Source organism: Myxine glutinosa, chromosome 2, assembly GCF_964187855.1.
Source record: "Myxine glutinosa chromosome 2, kmMyxGlut1.1, whole genome shotgun sequence".
NCBI classification, from domain to species: domain Eukaryota; kingdom Metazoa; phylum Chordata; class Myxini; order Myxiniformes; family Myxinidae; genus Myxine; species Myxine glutinosa.
The window spans coordinates 9489745-9513992 of NC_136262.1; the positions used below are offsets into that span (position 1 = coordinate 9489745).

Consider the following 24248-nt stretch of genomic DNA (forward strand, 5'->3'; position numbering starts at 1 on the left):
ATACGACGAAGGAGGCAGGAAGTGGCCGGTCAAACAGAATGAAAGCTTGTGAGATGATCATTCCCTGAGGAAGTGGGAGAAGGTTTGCAGCCGATTGCAAAGCTTGGCTGGCAAGAGCTGAAAGAAAGCAAAAGGTTCGATAGGCAACCTTGCCAGTCGACAAAGATCGTAACAGCTGCTGTGAAACGCCCCTGATGTGATGTGCAATGCATACGGTGCCAGTGGGATAAAAAAATTGTTTTGGAGAAGCCTGAGGTAAAATATTTGTGTCGATTCTGGGCCCAATCAGGTCTGATGAAACAACCACGGATATAAAACAAAATCGATTGCTGAACACATTCTTAATGTGCGGAAATTCTAAAAATGTGATAATGAGGTAGGTAGATTGAGGTATTCGTTTTACGCTTCCGACGTTGAAATGCAACGCGCAACACTAGCTGGTGTGCAACATCCAAACCTGACTGGGAGCGACGTTCACAAAGCAACTTCTCAAAAAGAGACAACATGTAGGAAGCAGCCGTGGTTAGCTCGGTCGTGACGTATTTGTAGTTGTTTGTTTTTGCTGCTCTGAAACAAAGGGCGGCACATTGGAAAAAGTACGGTTGTACTCCGGAAATTCACTGTCAGAAGCAGCTATAACATTGGAATAAAATGGTGAGAGTTATCCGTCGTAAAGGTGCTGACGTTTAGGGCTTCACCCTCCGTCGGAACAAAAGAGCTATTACGTTGCTCCGTTGCTCTCAAATCAGTGTTGATCTCAAGTTTCAGGTACGCTGCTTTAAAAAAAAAAGTGAAAAAGAGAATACGAACGTGAACAAGACAATTGGAAAGGAAAGAATAAACTTCAATTTCAACACCGGAATGCATCTCCTCAGTTTTAAACTTCAGAATATTGAAATGGCCTTGTTTTGAACTACGGACTGAAGCTCGCTTTGCGGTTAAATTGAGCATGAAGAAGTGGAAAATGAAAAAGGCAATGGACCGCTAGCCTTGGTCATAAGCTCAGAATATGACCACACGGTTGTTACCAAAGTCTACGACAACGATCAGGCCATCAGAAGTGATTGCAATTCCAGAAGGGCGATCCATCTGACCTGCCCCACTTCCTGGACCACCAAACTGCCCCAAGAAGGTCCCATCGGGCTCGAAGATCTGCACCCGATGGTTTCGCGAATCGGCCACGGCAATGCGACCCTCCGCATCCACCGCCACACCTTGAGGCCGCAAAAACTGTCCGGGCCCGTGGCCCGGAGCACCGAGGAAGCGAGCTGCACGGCAGTCAGGCCGTACGACGAGCAAACGATGGTTGTTAAAATCGGTTACGAGAAGTCGGCTGTCTGCATCAAAAGCAACACCTCGTGGAGAGTCGAAGTGTTTCCAGAAAGCACCCTCAAATCCGTATTTGTTGAGGAAGGATCCATCGGCTGAAAATAGCTGCACGCGGTGGTTGCGTGTGTCAGAGACGGCAATGACGCCTGCACTGCCACCAACTGCCACATCCCAAGGATAACAGAACTGACCGCTGTCACTGCCACGCTCACCGAATGCAGACAGGAAGCGTCCGTCTCCACTAAACACCTGCACACGATGGTTGTCCTTATCGGCCACCACAATTCGACCGCCACGTCCTGCGTCCCAGGCGACACCGGCTGGTCGGTCGAACAAGCCTGGCGCAGCACCATGTGCACCAAATTTGAAAAGGAAACTACCAGAAGGACTGAACACCTGTATTCGATCATTGCTCCGATCCGCAACGATGACGCGACCTTCTGAGTCGATGCAAATGCCCCAGGGACGGCAGAGTTGCCCATCTGCTGAGCCTGGACCACCAAAGCTGCGCAAAGCCTTGGTGAGGCTGGAGTAGCTGCGGCCTGGGCGGACCAGCACCCGGCAGGGACTACCATCAACATGGCGCTCAAATATCGTCACTGACAGAGAGTGCTCACCCTCGCTTGCTGGCCAGAAGCTCACGGTGTAGCTTCCATCTTGGCGGTCTCTAACGTCAGCCTGCACAGATGCACCGTCTGGCTCCACAAGCAGGGCATGCACAGGATCACCTCCTACTGACCGAACCTCACCGGCATGGTCCCTTGTCACCAGCATCACCGTTGCAACACGACCCTTCACCTGGTCACAAAAAAAACAGCAGGATAAAATAACCACCTGCAATTTCTAGCAAACCTAACTCATTTCTATAACTTGTAAAATGATGAGTCTTTAATGGCCACAATTATTGTCACCTCATGGGGTTGGCCAGAGAAAGTTTTTGCCCAAAGCTTTGCCAAACTTTGCCAAACATTCGGCTCAGTAGGTTCGAGCAGGAATTTGTAATTTGTTCAGGGTGTCGGCGATAACTCGTCTATTCTTCACGAATGTCACCGTAGGATCTATAACGTCCACTAATTAATTCTGTCAGATGGGAAGTCTGTTTTAACATCCATCCAAGGGACGGTACACACATCGATGCCTCGCCATGCCTGCGAAACACCAGGATGGTAGATTTTAGGTGGTTTGGGAATTGAACCCAGGCTAGTCAGCTCAGAGGTGGATGTGCATTCCTTTAGGCCCAGGCTTTTCTTAAAATACAATGGTGTTGCCATGTTGTTTCAAGATATGTTTAAAGGCATGCCTTGGTCCAAGTCAAAAGGTAGAAAAGAAGATACATTTTCCATGCATGTGGTAATCGACGTATTTGATATTCGGTAGGCAAAATGGTAACCATGACCTCTCCCCATATATTTAATATTCATAAAGCATCTGCTGAAGCAAGTTAACATTTCAAATTATATAAGAACACCTAAAGATGCTCATCACCTGGTTGTCATTTTAACCACTTACCACTTTAACAGGGGTGTCGCCTGCAAGTTCTGAGAGCTCTGGGCAAGCACCGCTGTGCACGGCCCCAAAAGTCCTGATGGATGCATACAGAGTGGTATCGGGTGGCAAGAAGGAAAGCCTATCGTCTTCTTGTGGCTGGAGGATGCCTCCGAGGCAAGCTAGCTCGCGCAGGTGGCTTGCGAGTTGAGAACGAGCTTCCGCGACGGTTTCACCGTCGGAGCCACATTCCAGAGCTGCGCGAGCACTTTCCATGGCGATCTCGAGGTGTGTCAGGCATTGCCGTAGCTCCTCTAACTGCCGCTGCAGGCTCTGCACCTTGACCTGCCGAACTTTCTCAACCTGCATTAAATGAGAGGGAGAAAGAGAGAGATGATGGAGAAAGAGGTGGACAAAAGAGAGACAAGACTTTACGACTTAAAATTGGAATGTACAATCAAAATCATCCAAAACCTTGATCTTTTTTACCCCTGTTAATTCACCCCAGATCCACTTTTTTGAAATTCCGACTTCTTTCCTGGAATTCCTAGCAGTGTCCATGTGTTTATTACCTCTCCCACCACCACCCACCTTCCCACGCCTCCTCCCCCCCAAGCCCTCTCCCTCTCACAGATCTCCCGATGTCCCTACTCTCAAATGTTGTACTTGTGTACTTCCTGCTCTCTCCCCATCTTGTCTCCTGCTCCCTTTATTTCGTCTTATGTGTCCATTTGTTTTTTTTGTGATTGATGTTAGCTCTTACACGAGCCTCGATCTTGTACACAAAAAACCCCCAAAAAACCACCAAAAAAACCAACAACTTCTTAAAATTACAAAATCTCATGGTGCTTTAAAAAAAATCTAAATGAAGAAAAATCACATCGTTGTCGGTACATGTTGCTCATTTACCTAATCATATCACACACGCACAATTAAGATGCACACACAACAATATTTCAACGTGATTTGCAGGAGTTTAATGGCTTGTGTTGGGAGTATTGTATTATACTAGGGCATGCCCGTACTATATATATATCTAAAAGTATATCCCCCCCCCCCCCCTCTATTTACATGCAATGGTTTGGTCCAAAGCTAACGGCTTGCGAGTACGGTGACAATCCCCCCCCTCTATTTACATGAAATGGTTTGGTCCAAAGCTAACGGCTAGCGGAGTTTGGTAAAGAAATCGCCATAGCGTGCACAAATGCGCAGGAAAGCGAAAGAATCGCAAATTAGTTTTAATTAGTTGTAAAACATAGTTTAATGCCAACATAGCGGCAACATAGTTTGCCAACGTGAAATAAATGAATACGCTCTCAAATGTGCCAAAAAAAAAAAAAAACGCTACCCGTACGCTCTACCCCGCCCGTACGCCCGTAAACAAAAAAAACAACGCTCTTCGCTTCCGCCCTTCGCTCTGACTGAATTGGGAGAAATAATGCGCATAAGAAATCGAGAAATTATTATTTTCTCCGGAAGAAATCGAATTACGTACCGTAATGGCGCACGCGCTGGGCTCAGCATCAGCTCGCTCTCACATCGGCCATGCCTACGCAATAACGCGTTCTGTGATTGGATGCCGGAAGTGCAGTCCTCACTGTCCGGAAGGTCGTATATCGCAGTTACGATGAATCGCAAATTAGTTTTAATTAGTTTTATAATTAGTTTAACGGCAACATAGTTTGCAAACGTGAAATAAATGAATACGCTCTCAAATGTGCCATCCGAGGCAGAGTGTGTCCGCCACGTTCGGCACACGCGATAGCTCGCTGCTCTCTGATTGGTTGAATCGTTTTTTGGACATAGCTCGGTAAGTAATTGTCCGATTAATATGAAACCTTGAAAAGGCACATCCTCGGGTCCCCAGCAATATACCTGGCAAGTTTCAAGTATATCGGACCGGTAGTTGTCGAGAAACAGCGGTCACAGACATACAAACAAACAAACGTACAAACAAACATACACACAGAGATTAGTGGAATTATAGATAGATACACTAGCAACGGTACCTGCCATATGGGCGGGGCTTCAATTGGGAAGCCCAAATGAAAAGGCAAAATATCAGAAATTGAAGGCTTTTTTCATTTTAAACGAGTCATATAAACATCTGTTGAATCATATCACACGCAAATCATCAAAATCTAAACAGTACATTAATTCTTTGAAATTCATTTGAAGTACATTTGAAAAAAGATTGAATTCTGCAAAACGGAAGCGGCTGCTACACGTCTTTCTCAGTCGCACGTTTATGTGTGAAGAGTGCGCGCCGAATCTGTAACACGGAAGCGGCCGCTACACCTGTTTCTCAGTCGCTTTGCACACGTTGCCATGTTACTTCGGAGCCGCACGTTTATATAGGAAGAGTTCGTCAGGAGTCGATCGACTCTCTCCTGGTGCGTATAATTTCAACAAAAGCCACATCACTGTTCATGTCGGTAAATATTATTCCATCGTGTTTGGAAAATTGGAAAACTTTGAAAAATTGGAAAAACAATATAGCCTATTTTTTCCAGGGGGTCCCAGGATTACCCACCCAAAATATCGTTGCGATCGGTTCAGCCGTTTTTGGGGTACCTTGAACGGACAGACGGACATTTGGTGAATTATAGTAAGATTATTTATTACCTCCAACACCAAAGGCGGGCAGAGGTTATGTTTCACCCCTGTCTGTCTGTCCGTTTGTTTGTCCGTTTATTTGTGAACAAGATATCTCAAAAAGTTATGGACGGATACGGACGAAACTTGTTGGACAGGTTTGGTGTGTGACAAAGATGAATCGATTTGATTTTGGTGAAGATCCGAATTTGGAACTGGATACGGGATTTTTAAACTTTGTAAAGTGATTCTCCTCCATTGATCGATATGGCCAAAAACGATATGCAGCATGATATTTCAAAACGTTATGGCTGACTTGTGACAAAACTTGGTGGATGAGTTGGTTCGGTGACAACAAGCCAATTTGATTTTGGTTCAGGTGTTGATGCAGATCCGGCCTATCAGTGGGATACAAAACATAAACTGTTCAGCCTGGCGGAGGGTATACTCCGTACCGAGTGCTGTTCGTGTTTCTGGTGTTTTCAATGACTTAATGGTTCAAAATGGAGTCAGGCATCTCGAATCGGGACCACACCGAATCGGGACCAGCAATGAACGGCGAGGTTGAGTCGTTCGTTCAGTTGTTAAAACGTGACTTGTGTAGAGGAAAGGGGTCGTCTCTGCAAACAATTTTTGATGTGTTTTTGCTCCATTATCGGAATGCGGGTCACCCAACACCTCGGGATACACCCGCTATGTGTTTGAATGGGCGTTCACTGAGATCTAGAATGGATTTGTTGAGACCTGGTAGGTCGGTGTCCGTGTCTGCGCCATGTCATGTCCAAAACCAGCACCAGCTAACTACATGGTTGAAACTGATGATGGAAAAGTGTGGAAACGGCACGTTCACCAACTTCCTAATCGTGTTTTGGCACGGCCATCAGTTTGTATCAATTCTGAACTTGCTGTACCACCACATCAGGTTTCTGGACATTCCAACACCGGCGAGGCCAGTTGGTCCTGGGTGCGTGCCTGAGTTAGTTCTGACCAAAATCTGCCCAGAGAAAATACCTGGTGCACATGATGCTCAAAATGTGATGGGTTCTTCTAGTATGTCACCCCTTCCAAATCCGGAAGAATCTTTCTGTGTCTCCGAGTTGCCCTGTTCGACCTGTACGCCTCAGAAAGTCTCCTCAGCATTTGGAGGATTATGATTGTTAATTCCAGCCATTTAAAGGGGGAGGAAGTGTGCTGTATTTAGATTATGTAGATTACTGTATGTAGATGCTTGAGCACCACCTGGTGGGTGACGTGTGTGTTCAGGCCCACTATAAATAAAGCACGTTGCATGATTGTGCCTCGGGCCTCATGTCGTCGTCTCTCATTACTTGTATTGTCGGTGAACACCACAAGTTTAAACATAAAGATACCCGTTTTAAAAGCCTGTCTTTCCGGAATGGAAGAAGAAGAAGCAGGACGGTGAGCTTTGATGTAGAGGTTCCAACGGTACAACAGTAGGAACCCTTTAGAATAAAGGACATGACAGACACGGAAGAAGCACAAAAAACTTATATAAATATTAAAACTTCTGAAAGCAATAGAAAATATACAGTAGTACATTGAAGAAACACACAAACAATAACAACTACAGCCACCAAGACAGTAGCAACAACAACAACAACTACTTGTCATAAAAGGTACACTTTTCATGTGCTTCACTTCTTTGTACGAGCAGAGTATGGGCGATCTTGTTCTGAGCATGCAACACGTTCTTCTAACACATACCTTTATTTGGGCGGTGTATAGGCAACTGACAGCTCCCTCAATCGCTCCAGAAAATAAAATTTACGGTTTACGTGCAGGAAAAAAAAAACAGGCCTACTGCTGATAATTCAAAACCCCTCACTGCAACGTAAAATGTGGGTACAGGAGTGCTGTGCTGTAAAGGGTGGGACTTGTAATACCCTCTCCCACCTGGAGGCGGCGCTACACGATACACATTTACATAAAGAATTTGCATCTCTTCTTCCTCCAACCCTCCCAAGAGTACCGACAAAGATAAGAACACCCCTATACACTAATTGTGGTCATGCTGATCCTATGTAGCAAGTCTGGATGTAATCGGGCTTGAATTGTAGATGGAGTAGCACGACAAAATCACTCACAAACACACATCGGTCCGTGAATTATAGTAAGGATATAGAGCCAAAGCTCGTGGAAGAGCTAGAACACTAATGTAATGAGGATGTAACAGGACAAAATGAACAGTAAAGTAAGGGGGTGGGGGCACACCAACAGCCGAAGGACAAAATCGAGGAAGACTTGGGCAAATAATCCATGGAAATCTCCATGCATGGCTTGCGGACTTCCTTTCCGATCGCAGATCAAATGATATGGTGAGCAGTGATTTTGCATTTTGGGAGTTTCACCAGAAAGGGGTTGATTTGTGGACCACGTGTGCCCAGCAGAAACCTGGAGGAGGGGGCTAGGGGTGAGGGGGCTGGGGGGGAGGAAGGGGACAAAACATGGAAAGAGTAGAGGGTGCAAGGCCAGAGAGACCACCATCCCATTTGTGATGGGAAAGTCATTGGCTCATAGATTCAGAATCAGTGCGGGAGACTCCAGTAATCTTGAAGGCCTTGGTTTACACTGGGTCAAGCTGAGCAAGGTTTGAGGCAGGAACACCAGCCCAGAGGGGAGAGCAGTACTCCATTAAGCTGCGGATGAAGGCCTTCTAGGTGGATAGAAGTTTTTAGGTGTGCCAAGGAGGACTTTGTATGACGGAGGACGTCCAGTAGACGGCTGGCTTTGGAATCCAACTTTCACATATGGTTTGCCCAAGAAAGATAATGGCCGATAGTGAGACCAAGAGTTTGAATGCAATTCCAATGAAACTTGACCACAACCTTCATCACCCATGATGTACCAAAGATTATTCATGGTATTAGAAAAATTGTGGTCTGAAGGGTCTATGGGGGTTGGAGGTTGCCCCCCAAAATTGTTTTATTGTTTGTTTGTTTATTATGTCTTGTTTTTGTTTGTTTAAGTCTGATGATTTTGTTAGTATGATTCTAGATGTTGTCCTGTCTTCGAGCTACCATTGAAATTGGTTTAAAATACCTTCAGTCGGTGTAGTATATTGCTTTATTCTACCAGGTGAGTTCCCAGGAGTATTGCCTCTATTTTCTTTTAACAATTTCTTTCTCTTTTGTTCAGCACAGTTGATTGTTTTAAAGGAAATTTCCCCTCCTCATTAAAATCTCAAAATCTTGTCGTGTGATCCATATCCACTCTTTGGTTAATCTTGTCTCCCGCTGGTAGAGCTGTTTTCCTTCTGCTATTCAATCACACTATCACCACATGGAATGTGACCCCCCATCCCAATCCGTGATCTTTCCCAACACACTTAAACCGGGATAACCCAACACTCTTCCTTGCTGGTCCACCTCCCCTCCTCTATCCTCATTCACTTGATTGTTGCATAAACCGGCTCCCCAGTGTCAGTACGTTGCCACTCCTGTTTCCTCGCTATTCCATGAGCAGACATTTTGTACACACAAAAAAACCTTTAATGGAAGGTAAAGTAGAACATGATATATTTTATATTTTTCTTCCGCACATGCAGCACGTGGCTGCTGGTTTGCAAATCTTCATTGGCAGCGTGGCTGTGCCAATAATAAAATGCTCCCTGTAGGTTAAACCAGTCATTTGTTCAAGGTAGTGGTACCGGAGATAACTCGCCTACTTCTCGTGATGCACGCCATGGGATCTTTAACATCCACCCACCAATTCTAGGAGATCGGACTTTCAGTCTAACGTCCACCTGAGGGATGGCACACACATTGATGCCTGACATGCATAATTTCTCACTGGCCATTGGCATTGAATCCCGAACCAGCCATAATCCGTCCCCCAGTGTTCCACAGGCAGAGCGATTCTACAGTGTGTGCCGGCATTAGTTGGTGAGTATTAAAGATCCTACGGTGTCCTTCGCGAAGAGTAGGTGAGCTATCGCCGGCCCTCTGAACAATAATTCCTGCCCTAACCAGCAGGGGGCATTGCATCAATTGAACAATAATTCCTGCCCAAACCAACAGGGGGAATTGCATCAATTGAACAATAATTCCTGTCCTAACCAGCAGGGGGAATTGCATCAATTGAACAATAATTCCTGCCCTAACCAGCAGGGGGCATTGCATCAATTGAACAATAATTCCTGCCCAAACCAGCAGGGGGAATTGCATCAATTGAACAATAATTCCTGCCCTAACCAGGAGGGGGCATTGCATCAATTGAACAATAATTCCTGCCCTAACCAGGAGGGGGCATTGCATCAATTGAACAATAATTCCTGTCTTAACCAGGAGGGGGCATTGCATCAATTGAACAATAATTCCTGTCTTAACCAGGAGGGGGCATTGCATCAATTGAACAATAATTCCTGTCTTAACCAGGAGGGGGCATTGCATCAATTGAACAATAATTCCTGTCTTAACCAGGAGGGGGGCATTGCATCAATTGAACAATAATTCCTGCCCTAACGAGGAGGGGGGCATTGCATCAATTGAACAATAATTCCTGCCCTAACCAGGAGGGGGCATTGCATCAATTGAACAATAATTCCTGTCTTAACCAGGAGGGGGGCATTGCATCAATTGAACAATAATTCCTGCCCTAACGAGGAGGGGGGCATTGCATCAATTGAACAATAATTCCTGCCCTAACCAGGAGGGGGCATTGCATCAATTGAACAATAATTCCTGTCTTAACCAGGAGGGGGGCATTGCATCAATTGAACAATAATTCCTGCCCTAACCAGGAGGGGGCATTGCATCAATTGAACAATAATTCCTGTCTTAACTAGGAGGGGGGCATTGCATCAATTGAACAATAATTCCTGCCCTAACCAGGAGGGGGCATTGCATCAATTGAACAATAATTCCTGCCCTAACCAGCAGGGGGCATTGCATCAATTGAACAATAATTCCTGTCCTAACCAGGAGGGGACATTGCATAAATTGAACAATAATTCCTGTCCGAACCAGCAGGGGGCATTGCATCAATTGAACAATAATTCCTGTCCTAACCAGGAGGGGGCATTGCATCAATTGAACAATAATTCCTGTCCTAACCAGCAGGGGGCATTGCATCAATTGAACAATAATTCCTGCCCGAACCAGGAGGGGGCATTGCATCAATTGAACAATAATTCCTGCCCCAACCAGGAGGGGGCATTGCATCAATTGAACAATAATTCCTGCCCTAACCAGCAGGGGGCATTGCATCAATGGAACAATAATTCCTGTCTTAACCAGGAGGGGGCATTGCATCAATTGAACAATAATTCCTGCCCTAACCAGGAGGAGACATTGCATCAATTGAACAATAATTCCTGCCCTAACCAGCAGGGGGCATTGCATCAATTGAACAATAATTCCTGTCTTAACCAGGAGGGGGCATTGCATCAATTGAACAATAATTCCTGTCTTAACCAGGAGGGGGCATTGCATCAATTGAACAATAATTCCTGCCCTAACCAGGAGGGGGCATTGCATCAATTGAACAATAATTCCTGTCCTAACCAGGAGGGGGCATTGCATCAATTGAACAATAATTTCTGCCCTAACCAGGAGGGGGCATTGCATCAATTGAACAATAATTTCTGCCCTAACCAGGAGGGGGCATTGCATCAATTGAACAATAATTTCTGCCCTAACCAGGAGGGGGCATTGCATCAATTGAACAATAATTCCTGTCCTAACCAGGAGGGGGCATTGCATCATTTGAACAATAATTCCTGTCCTAACCAGGAGGGGGCATTGCATCAATTGAACAATAATTCCTGCCCTAACCAGGAGGGGGCATTGCATCAATTGAACACTAATTCCTGCCCGAACCAGGAGGGGGAATTGCATCAATTGAACAATAATTCCTGCCCTAACCAGGAGGGGGCATTGCATCAATTGAACACTAATTCCTGCCCGAACCAGGAGGGGGCATTGCATCAATTGAACAATAATTCCTGCCCGAACCAGGAGGGGGCATTGCATCAATTGAACACTAATTCCTGTCCGAACCAGGAGGGGGCATTGCATCAATTGAATATTAATTCCTGCCCGAACCAGGAGGGGGCATTGCATCAATTAAACAATAATTCCTGCCCGAACCAGGAGGGGGCATTGCATCAATTAAACAATAATTCCTGCCCTAACCAACAGGGGGAATTGCATCAATTTAACAATAATTCCTGCCCTAACCAACAGGGGGCATTGCATCAATTGAACAATAATTCCTGCCCTAACCAACAGGGGGCATTGCATCAATTGAACAATAATTCCTACCCTAACCAGCAGGGGGCATTGCATCAATTGAACACTAATTCCTGTCCTAACCAGCAGGGTGCATTGCATCAATTGAACAATAATTCCTGCCCTAACCAACAGGGGGAATTGCATCAATTGAACAATAATTCCTGCCCTAACCAACAGGGGGCATTGCATCAATTGAACAATAATTCCTGCCCTAACCAGCAGGGGGCATTGCATCAATTGAACACTAATTCCTGTCCTAACCAGCAGGGCGCATTGCATCAATTGAACAATAATTCCTGCCCTAACCAACAGGGGGAATTGCATCAATTGAACAATAATTCCTGCCCTAACCAACAGGGGGCATTGCATCAATTGAACAATAATTCCTGCCCTAACCAGCAGGGCGCATTGCATCAACTGAACAATAATTCCTGCCCTAACCAACAGGGGGAATTGCATCAATTGAACAATAATTCCTGCCCTAACCAACAGGGGGCATTGCATCAATTGAACAATAATTCCTACCCTAACCAGCAGGGGGCATTGCATCAATTGAACAATAATTCCTGCCCTAACCAACAGGGGGCATTGCATCAATTGAACAATAATTCCTACCCTAACCAGCAGGGGGCATTGCATCAATTGAACACTAATTCCTGTCCTAACCAGCAGGGCGCATTGCATCAATTGAACAATAATTCCTGCCCTAACCAACAGGGGGAATTGCATCAATTGAACAATAATTCCTGCCCTAACCAGCAGGGGGCATTGCATCAATTGAACAATAATTCCTGTCCTAACCAGCAGGGGGCATTGCATCAATTGAACACTAATTCCTGTCCTAACCAGCAGGGCGCATTGCATCAATTGAACAATAATTCCTGCCCTAACCAACAGGGGGAATTGCATCAATTGAACAATAATTCCTGCCCTAACCAGCAGGGGGCATTGCATCAATTGAACAATAATTCCTGCCCTAACCAGGAGGGGGCATTGCATCAGCAGCACAGCCGCACTCTCTGCCAATGATGCTACCCCGCAGCCCATTGGTGCATACGAACAAAGAAGAAGCAGTGTGTTAAAAAAAACTACAGCAATAAATGAGCAGTGTGCAACAAAGTGTGATAATGTGCAGGAAGAAGAGGAGGCATGTAAAAATCCATGTCAGAATTGAATGGCAAATGCAAGAAAATAAGAGATAAAATTAAGAAAGAAAAAATTTGATTCACCTTCCGCAAAAGTTCACCCTCTCGCTCATCCAATGCCTGTCGATGAATGGCCATCACTGCTTTGACTTCTGCACGCACGAGCTGGGACTTGGTCTCAACTTGCTCCATCATTGATTGTGCCGTCTCCAATCCCAACTGCAATACCGTTAAAAGTAGGATTTGGAGTAGAGAAGGTGTGGGTATTGGGATTAAAAAAATATGGTTTCATGAAAGTAGTAAAATAAAAGTGCATACGTAATTAGTAGATATGCCTATGGCCAGTGAGAAATTACACATGGATACACAAGATAATATTCTGTTTATAATACACACTCTACCCTATATATTAGTAGCCAGCAGGGGGCATTGCAGGTTAGGGCAGGAATTACATAATGTGTGTGTGTGTATGTATGTATGTGTGTATGTATGTGTATGAGTGTGTGTATGTATGTGTATGTATGTGTATGAGTGTGTGTATGTATGTGTATGTGTGTGTATGAGTGTGTATGTATGTGTATATATGTGTATATATGTGTATGTATGTGTATATATGTGTATGTATGTGTATGCATGTGTATGAGTGTGTATGTATGTGTATGTATGTGTATGAGTGTGTGTATGTATGTGTATGTATGTGTATGTATGTGTATGTATGTGTAAGCATGTGTATGAGTGTGTGTATGTATGTGTATGTGTGTGTATGTATGTGCATGTATGTGTATGAGTGTGTGTATGTATGTGTATGTATGTATGTATGTGTGTGTGCATGTATGTGTATGCATGTGTATGTATGTGTGTATGTATGTGTATTGTTACGGATTCGTCACTTCCATCATTGTGGTTTTCATCCACTGTAAGCATTTTTGGTTCCATGTACTAATATTGTTATTGTTTAAGTGAAATGGAGATAACTGTTTTCAAAAGGTGAAAAATTAGTGTTTTAAAAGAAACCGGAAACCGGATCGAGAGAAACCGGAAGAGGAGGAAGGGAAAAGCGGAGCAAGAGAGGTCGGGAAGAAAAGCCGAGCTGCTTTGAGGTCTCGAAGAGACGCTGGCGAACGTGGGTCACGAGCGAACTTTGGTTTTCTCAGGAAAGGGATTCCTGTGACAGAGTTGTGATCGCTGTGACAGATAAACCTGCGTGACGGGTTTTGCAGTTGATTCCGAAGAGAATCGTTGTTGGAGAGCAGGTACGCCTCCATTGCGGACCCGCCCGCCATTTCGCCTCGCTCCCGCCATTTCGCATCGCTCCAGCCTTTTCACCTCGCTCCAGCCATTTCACCACGCCCAGCCATTAGCCTGGTTTGCGTGTGTAACGTGGATTTCGAGTGGGAATTTGCGGTTCTCCGTTTGGGAGCCGTTGAACGTTCATATCCGAAGGTGTGATTTCCCAGTCGCCTTTTGGGTGCACCTTTGCGCCTCTTTGGCAGCGTTGACTGTCAGCCGACCTGGATTCTGGTCTCGATACGACCTTTTTCTTGCGATCACCGGAGCGTGGATCGACTTTGGCTTGGTGCCGGGACAGAGACTTTGGGGTATGTTCTTTTCACTCACTTGGAGCACAGTGAGTTATTGAGTTAAGTAAGAAACTGATGGTACCATCATAGGAGTTATATGGTATTTTGGTTGTGCAATTGAAAGTATATTGTACTTGTGCTGTTATTCTTGTGTGACATTAATACAATACTTGTTTTTTGGTAACAATTGGTTGGTGTGGTTTCACCATTGGTCATTGACACACATTATAACACATCTTTCTGCCGTGACTCCTTTCGGGGCTCGGAGGTACACCGTGACCGGGGTTTGGGGAGGAGCACGTAACAGTATGCATGTGTATGTATGTGTATGTGTGTCTATGTATGTGTATGTATGTGTATGCATGTGTATGTGTATGTATGTGTGTCTGTTTATGTGCGTGTATGTGTGTATGTATGTGTGTGTGTATGTATGTATGTGTATGCATGTGTATGTATGTGTGTATGTATATGTGCGTGTATGTATGTATGTGTGTGTATGTATGTGTATGCATGTGTATGTATGTGTGTATGTATGTGTATGAGTGTGTGTATGTATGTATGTGTGTGTATGTGTATGCATGTGTATGTGTATGTATGTATGTATATGTGCGTGTATGTGTGTATGTATGTATGTGTGTATGTTATATATGTATTCAGACTTTCATACAAAGTCTCAGCTAATATGTTTGTCACTAAAAAGTAAGGTCCTGGTCTCCAACATGGCGCTTCCTTGTGTTGTCGAGATCCAGACCTTGAACGTAAGCGTAAACCGCCATATAATTCTCTGGAGGGTCTCGTCCTTCGTCGGCCTTCCTCAGTTTATTGCAGTGTACAAGGCCTTCAGCAAAGTGCAAATGAGTCTGGTTCTCGCTTAAGGGCTGTTATTCCCGCTTCCCATGTTGCCACCTTTGTGCTCCTGTTGTCCTTCGCCCTCTGTCATTGTCACCTCACTCATTGCTAGCAGTTCGGTGGCCTTACGGGCTTTTAACGGCTCCATTTTCGTCTTGCTCTTTATTATCACTTATCTGTCTGACCCCTTGTCACCTGCCTCTCACCCACCATGCCAGGTGTTCTAACACCACACGTTCCAATAGAAGCCCTTGCCTTATTACTCCCCATATGTAACCTTCACGATCAACTTCATTCATTCACGTCACTTCTGTTACCTGTGGCACTGTTTGAATTATCAGTGATAATTATGCACAAACATGTTTAACATGGTATGGAGAAAATTTAAACACCACTTGTATAAACTGAGACAACCTTCATCTCAGGTAGGAAGACTTGGTTTTTCTCGAAGTAGACAACTGAAGTCACTGGAACGATAACTGCAGAGTGCGATAACCACAGAGTGTGATAACCGCAGAGTGCGGTAACCACAGAGTGTGATAACCAAAGTGTCATAACCACAGAGTACGATAACCGCAGAGTGCAATAACCACAAAGTGTGATAACTGCAGAGTGTGATAACCATAGAGTGTGATAACTGCAGAGAGGGCTAACCACAGAGTGTGATAACCACAGACAGTGATAACCACAGAGTGTGATAACTGCAGAGTGCGATAACCACAGAGTGTGATAACCACAGAGTGTGATAACCACAGAGTGTGATAACCAAAGTGTCATAACCACAGAGTGTGATAACGGTAGCGGCGGATAACCACAGAGCATGATAACGGTAGAGTGCGATAACCGCAGAGTACGATAACTGTAGAGTGTGATAACTGCAGAGTGCGATAACCACAGAGTGTGATAACCACAGAGCGTGATAACGGTAGAGTGCGATAACCGCAGAGTGCGATAACTGTAGAGTGTGATAACCGCAGAGTGCGATAACTGTAGAGTGCGATAACTGTAGAGTGTGATAACTGCAGAGTGCATAATCAGTGCCGAGACTTGAGGCCTTAATACCTGGAATGTGTGTCCATTATTCCAATGATTTGTAATGGGTGATTTTGGGGGCCTTTGGATCATAAGAGAAATCACAATCGTTTTTCTTTGATGAGGATGCTTCATTGTGTTTGGTGGCCATGTGTTTGCAACAAGACAGACTTTTACGATAGACGCCTGATCTAAGCGATTCATCATGCGAGTGTGAAGTCTGCATACCCATACTGGCGGTATTCATTACTCTGGTCTGGCATGATCTAAGCGATTCATCATGCGAGTGTGAAGTCCGCATACCCATACTGGTGGTATTCATGACTGGTCTGGCATGATTTAAGCCATTCATCATGCGAGTGTGAAGTCCGCATACCCATACTGGCGGTATTCATTACTCTGGTCTGGCATGATCTAAGCCATTCATCATGCGAGTGTGAAGTCCACATACCCATACTGGTGGTATTCATTACTCTGGTCTGGCATGATCTAAGCCATTCATCATGCGAGTGTGAAGTCCGCATACCCATACCTGGTGGTCTTCCTTACTCTGGTCTGGCATGACCTAAGCGATTCATCATGTGAGTGTGAAGTCCGCATACCCATACTGGCGGTATTGATTACTCTGGTCTGGCATGATCTAAGCCATTCATCATGTGAGTGTGAAGTCCGCATACCCATACTGGTGATATTCATTACTCTGGTCTGGCATGATCTAAGCCATTCATCATGCGAGTGTGATGTCTGCATACCCATACTGGCGGTATTCATTACTCTGGTCTAGCATGATCTAAGCGATTCATCATGTGAGTGTGAAGTCCGCATACCCATACTGGTGGTATTCATTACTCTGGTCTGGCATGATCTAAGCCATTCATCATGTGAGTGTGAAGTCCGCATACCCATACTGGTGGTATTCATTACTCTGGTCTGGCATGTAGCCATTGTCCAGCAAATTGCACTTACACAGTGGCGCCTGCCATTGTCAGGTGCCAATAAACTGGTCACACTTGTGTGTTTGCACATATGCACCTCATCACACATGAGGTCTGTATGTACCTCATCACACATGAGGTTTGTATGCACCTCATCACACATGAGGTCTGTACACAACTCATTGCATCACATCTGTATGCACCTCTTCACATATCAGGTCTGTACACACCTCTTCAAATATGACAACGGTATGCAGCTCATCACACATGAGGTCTGTATACACCTCTTCACACATGAGGTCTGTGTGCACCTCTTCACACATGAAGTCTGTACTCCTCATCACACATGAGGTCTGTATGCACCGCATCACATATGAGGTCTGTATGAACCGTATTACACATGAGGCCTGTGCACACCTATTCAGATATGAGGTCTGTGTGCACCTCTTCACATATGACATCTCTATGCAGTTCATCACACATGAGGTCTGTACACATCTTCACGCCTGAGCTCTGTATGCACCACATCACACATAAGGTCTGTAAACACCTTTTCACACATGAGGTCTGTATGCACCTCTTCACACATGAGGTCTGTATGCCTCATCACACATGAGGTCTGTATGCACCGCATCACACATGAGGTCTGTATGCACCGCATTACACATGAGGACTGTGCACACCTATTCACATATGAGGTCTGTGTGCACCTCTTCACATATGACATCTCGATGCAATATGACATATGTATGCACCTCATCACACATGAGATCTGTATGCACCTCATCACACATGAGATCTGTATGCACCTCTTCACAAATGAGGTCTGTATGCACCTCCTCACATATGAGGTCTGCACGCACGTTTTCTGACGACATAACCAAGCAAATGTTAACAGAAGACTCCAGACCCAATTTTTTTTAAATTATTTAAATCTTTAGAATTAGGTAATTTTAATTTTTTTTAAAGAAAAAAAATTCAACGCTAAATTGGTCGTAAAATGCGTTTTTTAAAAGGCACGATAAAAAAAAAAGCTAGTTCTGCAATCCTTGTGACGTCACTGTGACGTCACACGAGGTACAGATCTCAGCTGATCGCGGTGCACACAGTGCATAAACATGGCAGACATGGCAGAAGAAGAAGTTTCTGACTGAATCGCTCGATATTTCCTCCGATCTGTCGGACCTTTCAGCCGATGAATACGTATCAGAGGCTGAGGAAAGTATTGTAGAAGACTTTGATATAGAACGGAGAGAATTTGGTGTTCAACCATATCAGTTTGAGCCGGAATACGCCGACGAAGATACAGAGGCCAATATGGAGGTCGAAGTGGAAAACGATGAAGATGATGCTGAACGGCTCGCAGATTTAGATTACTGGTACGTGTTGGGCTAGCCTACTTGTTGATAGTTTCGTTTAAATATGTGAGGAATATTTATATCAAGCGAGTGTTATTGCAGTAGTGACTTTGTTTGATCGATAAAACGGTAAAAACCCGATCGCCTTGTGCCTGTATCATGGCGTAGCCACAGACACGCAGGCTGTAGCTACTGAGTGTAGTGTACAAATGCACTCGTCACTGTACGTCGGCGTTACGTAGAATTTTGGCCAATTTATTTATATTTATGGCAGGCATGTTCTGCTAGACCCCAAAATACGTTGATACATAAACAATTATGCTCGCATCCCGGGAGGGGTGGGGGGTGGGGATAGCCCACATTTTATACATGACACAAACGTCATTTACGATTTAGTGTAGGCCTAGGCCTATGCATTGCAAGTGTCTTTGGGGACACACAGTGACAGTACACTCGCATTCGAGCCTGTGTTGCCTAACAACTCGGGAATTCATGCAGTGTTCGCACAAAAGGCTCCGAGACTTTGCTGCACCCATACAAAACACAACTATAAACCATTTAGAATCCAATATGCAGGACAATATAACGAGAATAGAAACACTTCACAGTATTGTATTGTATTGTAAACCATTTGTTAAGTATTTCAGGCTTCCCCATCACCTCGTGTGACGTCATACTGTGCATGGGCACGTGGTCTAAGATTTGCAGAAGCGTTTTCGTCGATGGTCTATTATATTGGCGCATTTAAGGTTGGATTAAAAGGAAACGACTTCGCGGGTTGATTTGTTTTTTTAGATTATGTTGTTATGTACTGATCAAAGATTATGTAGAAGCATTTAACTTTAAAAAAAATTTGGGGTCTGGAGTCTTCCTTTAACATGGGAAGTGTTGGGTTCACATAAGATATATAGATGCAAAAGGAAACAACAACACCAATGACAACAACAAAACCAAATATCCATTTCACTAAAAACTGTAAGACATACAATCATATTTTAGAAAATATTTTTAACACACCACACAATTTTAAGCAGACAGACAGACATCTCTCTCCCATTGTCACCTTTGAAATTTCTTACACCTGGAAGTGCCCTGTCCCATTCTCATCCGAGGTGCATTATTATGCACCTGTTATACCCTTTCACCACATTCTCAGTCTGATGGCCCTTTGCTGTTCTCTTTCATTAGCCCTGATCCTAATATAACAAGAATGACTGCACTGTGGCACATACAAAACACACAGATGAAGTTTCGAAAGGAAACGCAAGAGCGGATGAGGCCACAAAACAAGCGGCATTGCTACCAACTGTTAACCAGATGGCAAACAGGGTAGTGGCAGAAGAGTCGACACCCACTGTTGAAGATGTTAGACTCTTGCAACAACAAACTGCGCAGAAAGAATGACAGTCTTGGGCTCAGGCAGGGTTCCAACAGTCAGAGACAGATAACATTTGGCGAAATGCAGAAGGGAAAATAGTGGCTCCCACAGCACTACTTCCATGGCTTGCACAGTTGGCGCATGGATATGGCCACACGTGCAAGAGGGGGATGATAGCTGAGGTACATAACACATGGTTTGCTCCAGGGTTTAGTGGAGTAGCCACTAGTTGGTGTCAAAAATGTATGATATGTCAGCGAGGTAATGTAGGAGTGGTGAAGAGACAAAGGTGAATGCACATCCCCCACATTGGGGTCCGTTCGTCCATGTACAGATAGATTTTGTGCAATGCGACCTGATCCATACCTGCGGACAATGATTTTTGGAATGAGAATGCGTGGTTATGGGATTTGTGTTGAATGAGTGGGGGCGAAATCCACTGAGCCATGTCACTCACCTGTAACACCAGGTTAGTTCCGCCCTTGGAAATTTAGGGGTGCATTGGGATGGCCCCGCAGGTAAGGTTGCGTCTTGTGGCATCCACTGGGGGATGCGGTCTGTAGGAAGGGGTTTGTATAAATGTTTAACAGAGATTTTGAATTTTGGAAGTTTTGAATAAGGTTAAATTTGTGGTTAAGTTAGTTTTGCGTGTTGTTTGTTTCCTCCCTCCGCAGGAACAACAAATCAAAATGATTGTAAATATTTGAAATGCATGGTTGGTTAAGGGGGTTAGCATGTTAAGGAGCAGAGGTCGGTAGCTTCGGCTCACTTCCCACAGCCCTCCTGATTTATTTCATAGGTTAATTAGGTGCGAGACAGTAAGTGCTAAGACTGGAATGGTAGCGCCTGCAGTGAACCTCGTGGGGGCTACGGTTCCAGGGGGGGGGGGGGGCTGTGTTATGAATTTGGGCTAGGGGGGAATATCTAGATCCAGGTAGATCTGCATAGGTAGGTGCTCCGATGATCGTGATAGAAGAACCATCTCGATGTACAGTAAGTCAGGGACCTGTCGCCCGGATGTCGGATAAGTTGGATATTTGTCCCTGTTACGAGGGGGTGGGGAATGCTAATTAGTTCAGAGATTATGGGTAAAATTCCCTTGTATGTCATCCCCCCTGTCTCTAGCCCGTTGTCCCCTTTTGGCACTGCACCATAGACACCTAGCTAGATCCACCAGTGCACACATTAATTAAATCCCCCTCCGCCACAAGACGATAACACTTACAGGAAGAACAGGCAGAAAGCCAGATCGGGGCACCGCCGATGGGGCCGTAGCCAGCCACATCACCAGCTGGCATAGCAACACACATTGTGCAAGGCAGGCTGAGGCCACGCCCACCTTTCGAAGGATTGGTAGAAGGAAGACACCACAGGACAAGGGCCGCCGATTGACGGAGTGGGAGAGGACTGGTGATTGGACAGGGCAAAAGCAAGAAGCAGCTCGCTGGGATTGGTGAAGCAAGAGCAAAGAAAGCGGCATACTGATTGGCCACCGGTGAATGGCATGAGAGAGAGGTGATGCGGCCATTGGTGGAGGCTTGAGCCTGTAATGTTGGCCGGCAGGGATTGGCAGAGAGAGAGAGAGAGAGAGAGAGAGAGAGAGAGAGAGATGACGTCAAGAGAGATTGATAAAAAGGGAAGGAGACCAACATTTTCTCTCTCTCGTCCCTGCTCGTTGAAGAGACCTGAGTGCCTGTACCTCGTCCGCTCCTGCCCTCACAATTCCTCTGCTCCGACCCTCTTCACTTACGCTTTCTTTCACCTCAACTCTCTCCTTTGCGACCCGAACGTTGGGTGCATCGGAGCTTCGTGCCAAATTCGGGAGGACATTCCACGGCTGGTGAAGCGGGTTGCACGCCCGCTCGCTCGCTTGGCGCGTGAGGTTTTACCGAGGCCTGGTGAACGGGGGCGCATCAAGGCCTTACTTCCCGCCGACCGGAGCTGCGTCAGACGACGCGCTCGAGCCAGATGATCCCTGAAACTGCCAGACACAGATAAGACACACCACAGAACATAACACGACGATTCTTTTATTTAATTCCTTCCCCTGTGCTGTTGTTGAAGTGAGGTGTGCGGGATCCCGATTTAGGACATTTAATTACCAGCGCGTCCTTTGTTCTCGGGTTCCGTTCAATAATCGTGTTTCTTTTTGTACATTGAATTTGGTTTTCGTTCGCTTGATTTAATTTCCTGCAGGTTCGAGGGCTGCCGTCGGAACCGTGAGGTAAGGTACTTCAGCATCCTCCTCCCAATCCTCCTCACCCTCCTCCCTCCCCGCATGTATGAACTCTGCCATATTTGAACTGAACGCCTTCGGAGTTAAAGCTTGCTCGGTTAATCTGTTCCCTTGGTCGGTTTTTAAATCGCAAGGAACAAGACAGTATTTTTCGGCATATAAATCGATGCAGAGTACAAGTTGAATAATTGCCTAATTTTCTCATTTTTCTTTGCTTCATTTATAGATAAGTCGATTTGGAGTACAAGCAACTACAGTTGTTAGCAAGCCTCAGTCAGAACAATTGAGTTGTTAATTCCTCCCTGCACTCATTACACTGCTGCCACTTCCAGGGTCATGAATATTATCGAGCCGATTTGTGCATTCTACACCGCTCCTTACCTATTCCATCTCCAGTACCAGGTACTGAAGGGGGACCCGGCAATGACGCACGCCAAAAGGGAGTACTCAGTTTTCACTCTGGTTTCTTGTTTGTTTTATTGTTTGTTTGTGTTATTGTTTGTTTATTTTATTGTTTGTTTGTTTTATTGTTTGTTTGTTTTATTGTTTGTTTGTTTTATGGTTGTACACCGCTCCTTTCCTATTCCATCTCCAGGCACTGCATGAGGTCATTGCCGGGCACCAAAGGGGGCCCGGAGATGATGTGTGCCGGGAGGGAGTACTCAGTTTTCACTCCAGTTTCTTATTTGTATTATTTTTGTTTGTTTTATTTTTTTGTTAGTTTCATTGTTGTACATCACTCCTTTCCTATTCCATCTCCACGCGCTGCATGATGTCATCGCCGGGCACTGAAGGTGGCAGATGAGGTTCAAAAAGGTGGCAGGTGACAGATTCACATGAAATGGTGGTGATTTAGGTATTCCATTAGCCAATTCATTAATAACTTAATTATTTTATGATTATTATTTATTTATTTTCGTTATTAATCACTTATCTATTTTCTTTCTTATCTGGGCAATATCTCAGACACCTTTTGAGCTAAGAAGCTGATATTCAGACAAAACAGTGACCAAGTGATGTGGCTATAAAGGATATTTTGATTTTTTGATTAATCAATTAATCAATTAATTAATTATTGATTAGTCAATTCATCAATTAATTATTTCATTTTTTCGATTAATGACTTATTTAATTATTTTTCAAAAAGTTAGAGCTTCGGATGAAACACTGGTGGTTGAGGTATGCTATTAGCCAATTGATTAAGAAATTATTTTACGATAATTATTTATTGATTTGATTTCTGCAATTAATCAATCAAATTATTGTACACCTCTCCCTCCCAGTACCGTCTCTATGTTCTGCACGGCGTGCGCCTAAGACACCCCGGCAATGCCGCGCTCGAGGATGTTATTTATTTATTTGGCATGGGGGTGGTGTACTTTGAATGTATCTGTACTTGTTTGTTTGCTTTGTTGTTTGTTTGTTTGTCTGGGCTATACCTCAGCCATCCTTTGAGCTAGGAAGCTAAAATTTCGGCACAATAGTGGGCACGTGCTTTGGCAAAAACAGTATTCTTTAATTTTTTTGGTTAATAATTTAATAGATTAATTACTTAATTATTATTGATTAATTAAGTAATTATTTATTTTCTTTCTCATCTGGGCAATATCTCAGGCACCTTTTAGCTCAGAAGCTGATATTTGAACATGACAGTGACCAAGTGATTTGGCTGTAAAGGTTATTTTTGATTTATTGATTAATCAATTAATTGATGAGTTGTTTAATTTTTCGATTAATTACTTAATTAATTGATTTTCAAGAAGTTACAGATTCGGATGAAGCAGTGGTGGTTTAGGTATGCTACTAGCCAATTGATTTAGAAATTCTTTATTTTACGATTATTATTTATTTATTTTAGTTACGCAATTAATCCATTAATCAATCAATTTATTGTACACAGCTCCCTCCCAATTCCGTCTCCATGTGCTGCACTGCAACATCGCCGGACACCTAAAGTGCCCCAGCAATATTGTGTGCTGGAGGAAAGGTTATTTATTTATTTGGCATGGGTGCAGTGTACTTTGAATGTAGCTCTACTTGTTATTATTTGAACTATTTTGTGGGACTGACCTTTT

At 44.4% G+C, this 24248-nt stretch overlaps 1 protein-coding gene across 2 annotated transcripts in view; it reads right to left on the reverse strand.

Annotated features, from left to right (window-relative positions):
- Positions 1-875: 875 nt before the first annotated feature.
- TRIM71 (tripartite motif containing 71) overlaps positions 876-24248 on the reverse strand; it is a 107059-nt gene continuing 83686 nt past the window's right edge. For both annotated transcript variants that reach the window (XM_068108766.2, XM_068108769.2), the window contains exons 3-5: positions 12890-13024; positions 2839-3177; positions 876-2127 (exon numbers count right to left, since the gene is read on the reverse strand). In XM_068108766.2, the coding sequence (XP_067964867.2) occupies positions 1003-2127; positions 2839-3177; positions 12890-13024 (1599 nt within the window). In that variant the 3' untranslated portion in view covers positions 876-1002. The remainder of the gene's footprint in view (positions 2128-2838; positions 3178-12889; positions 13025-24248) is intronic.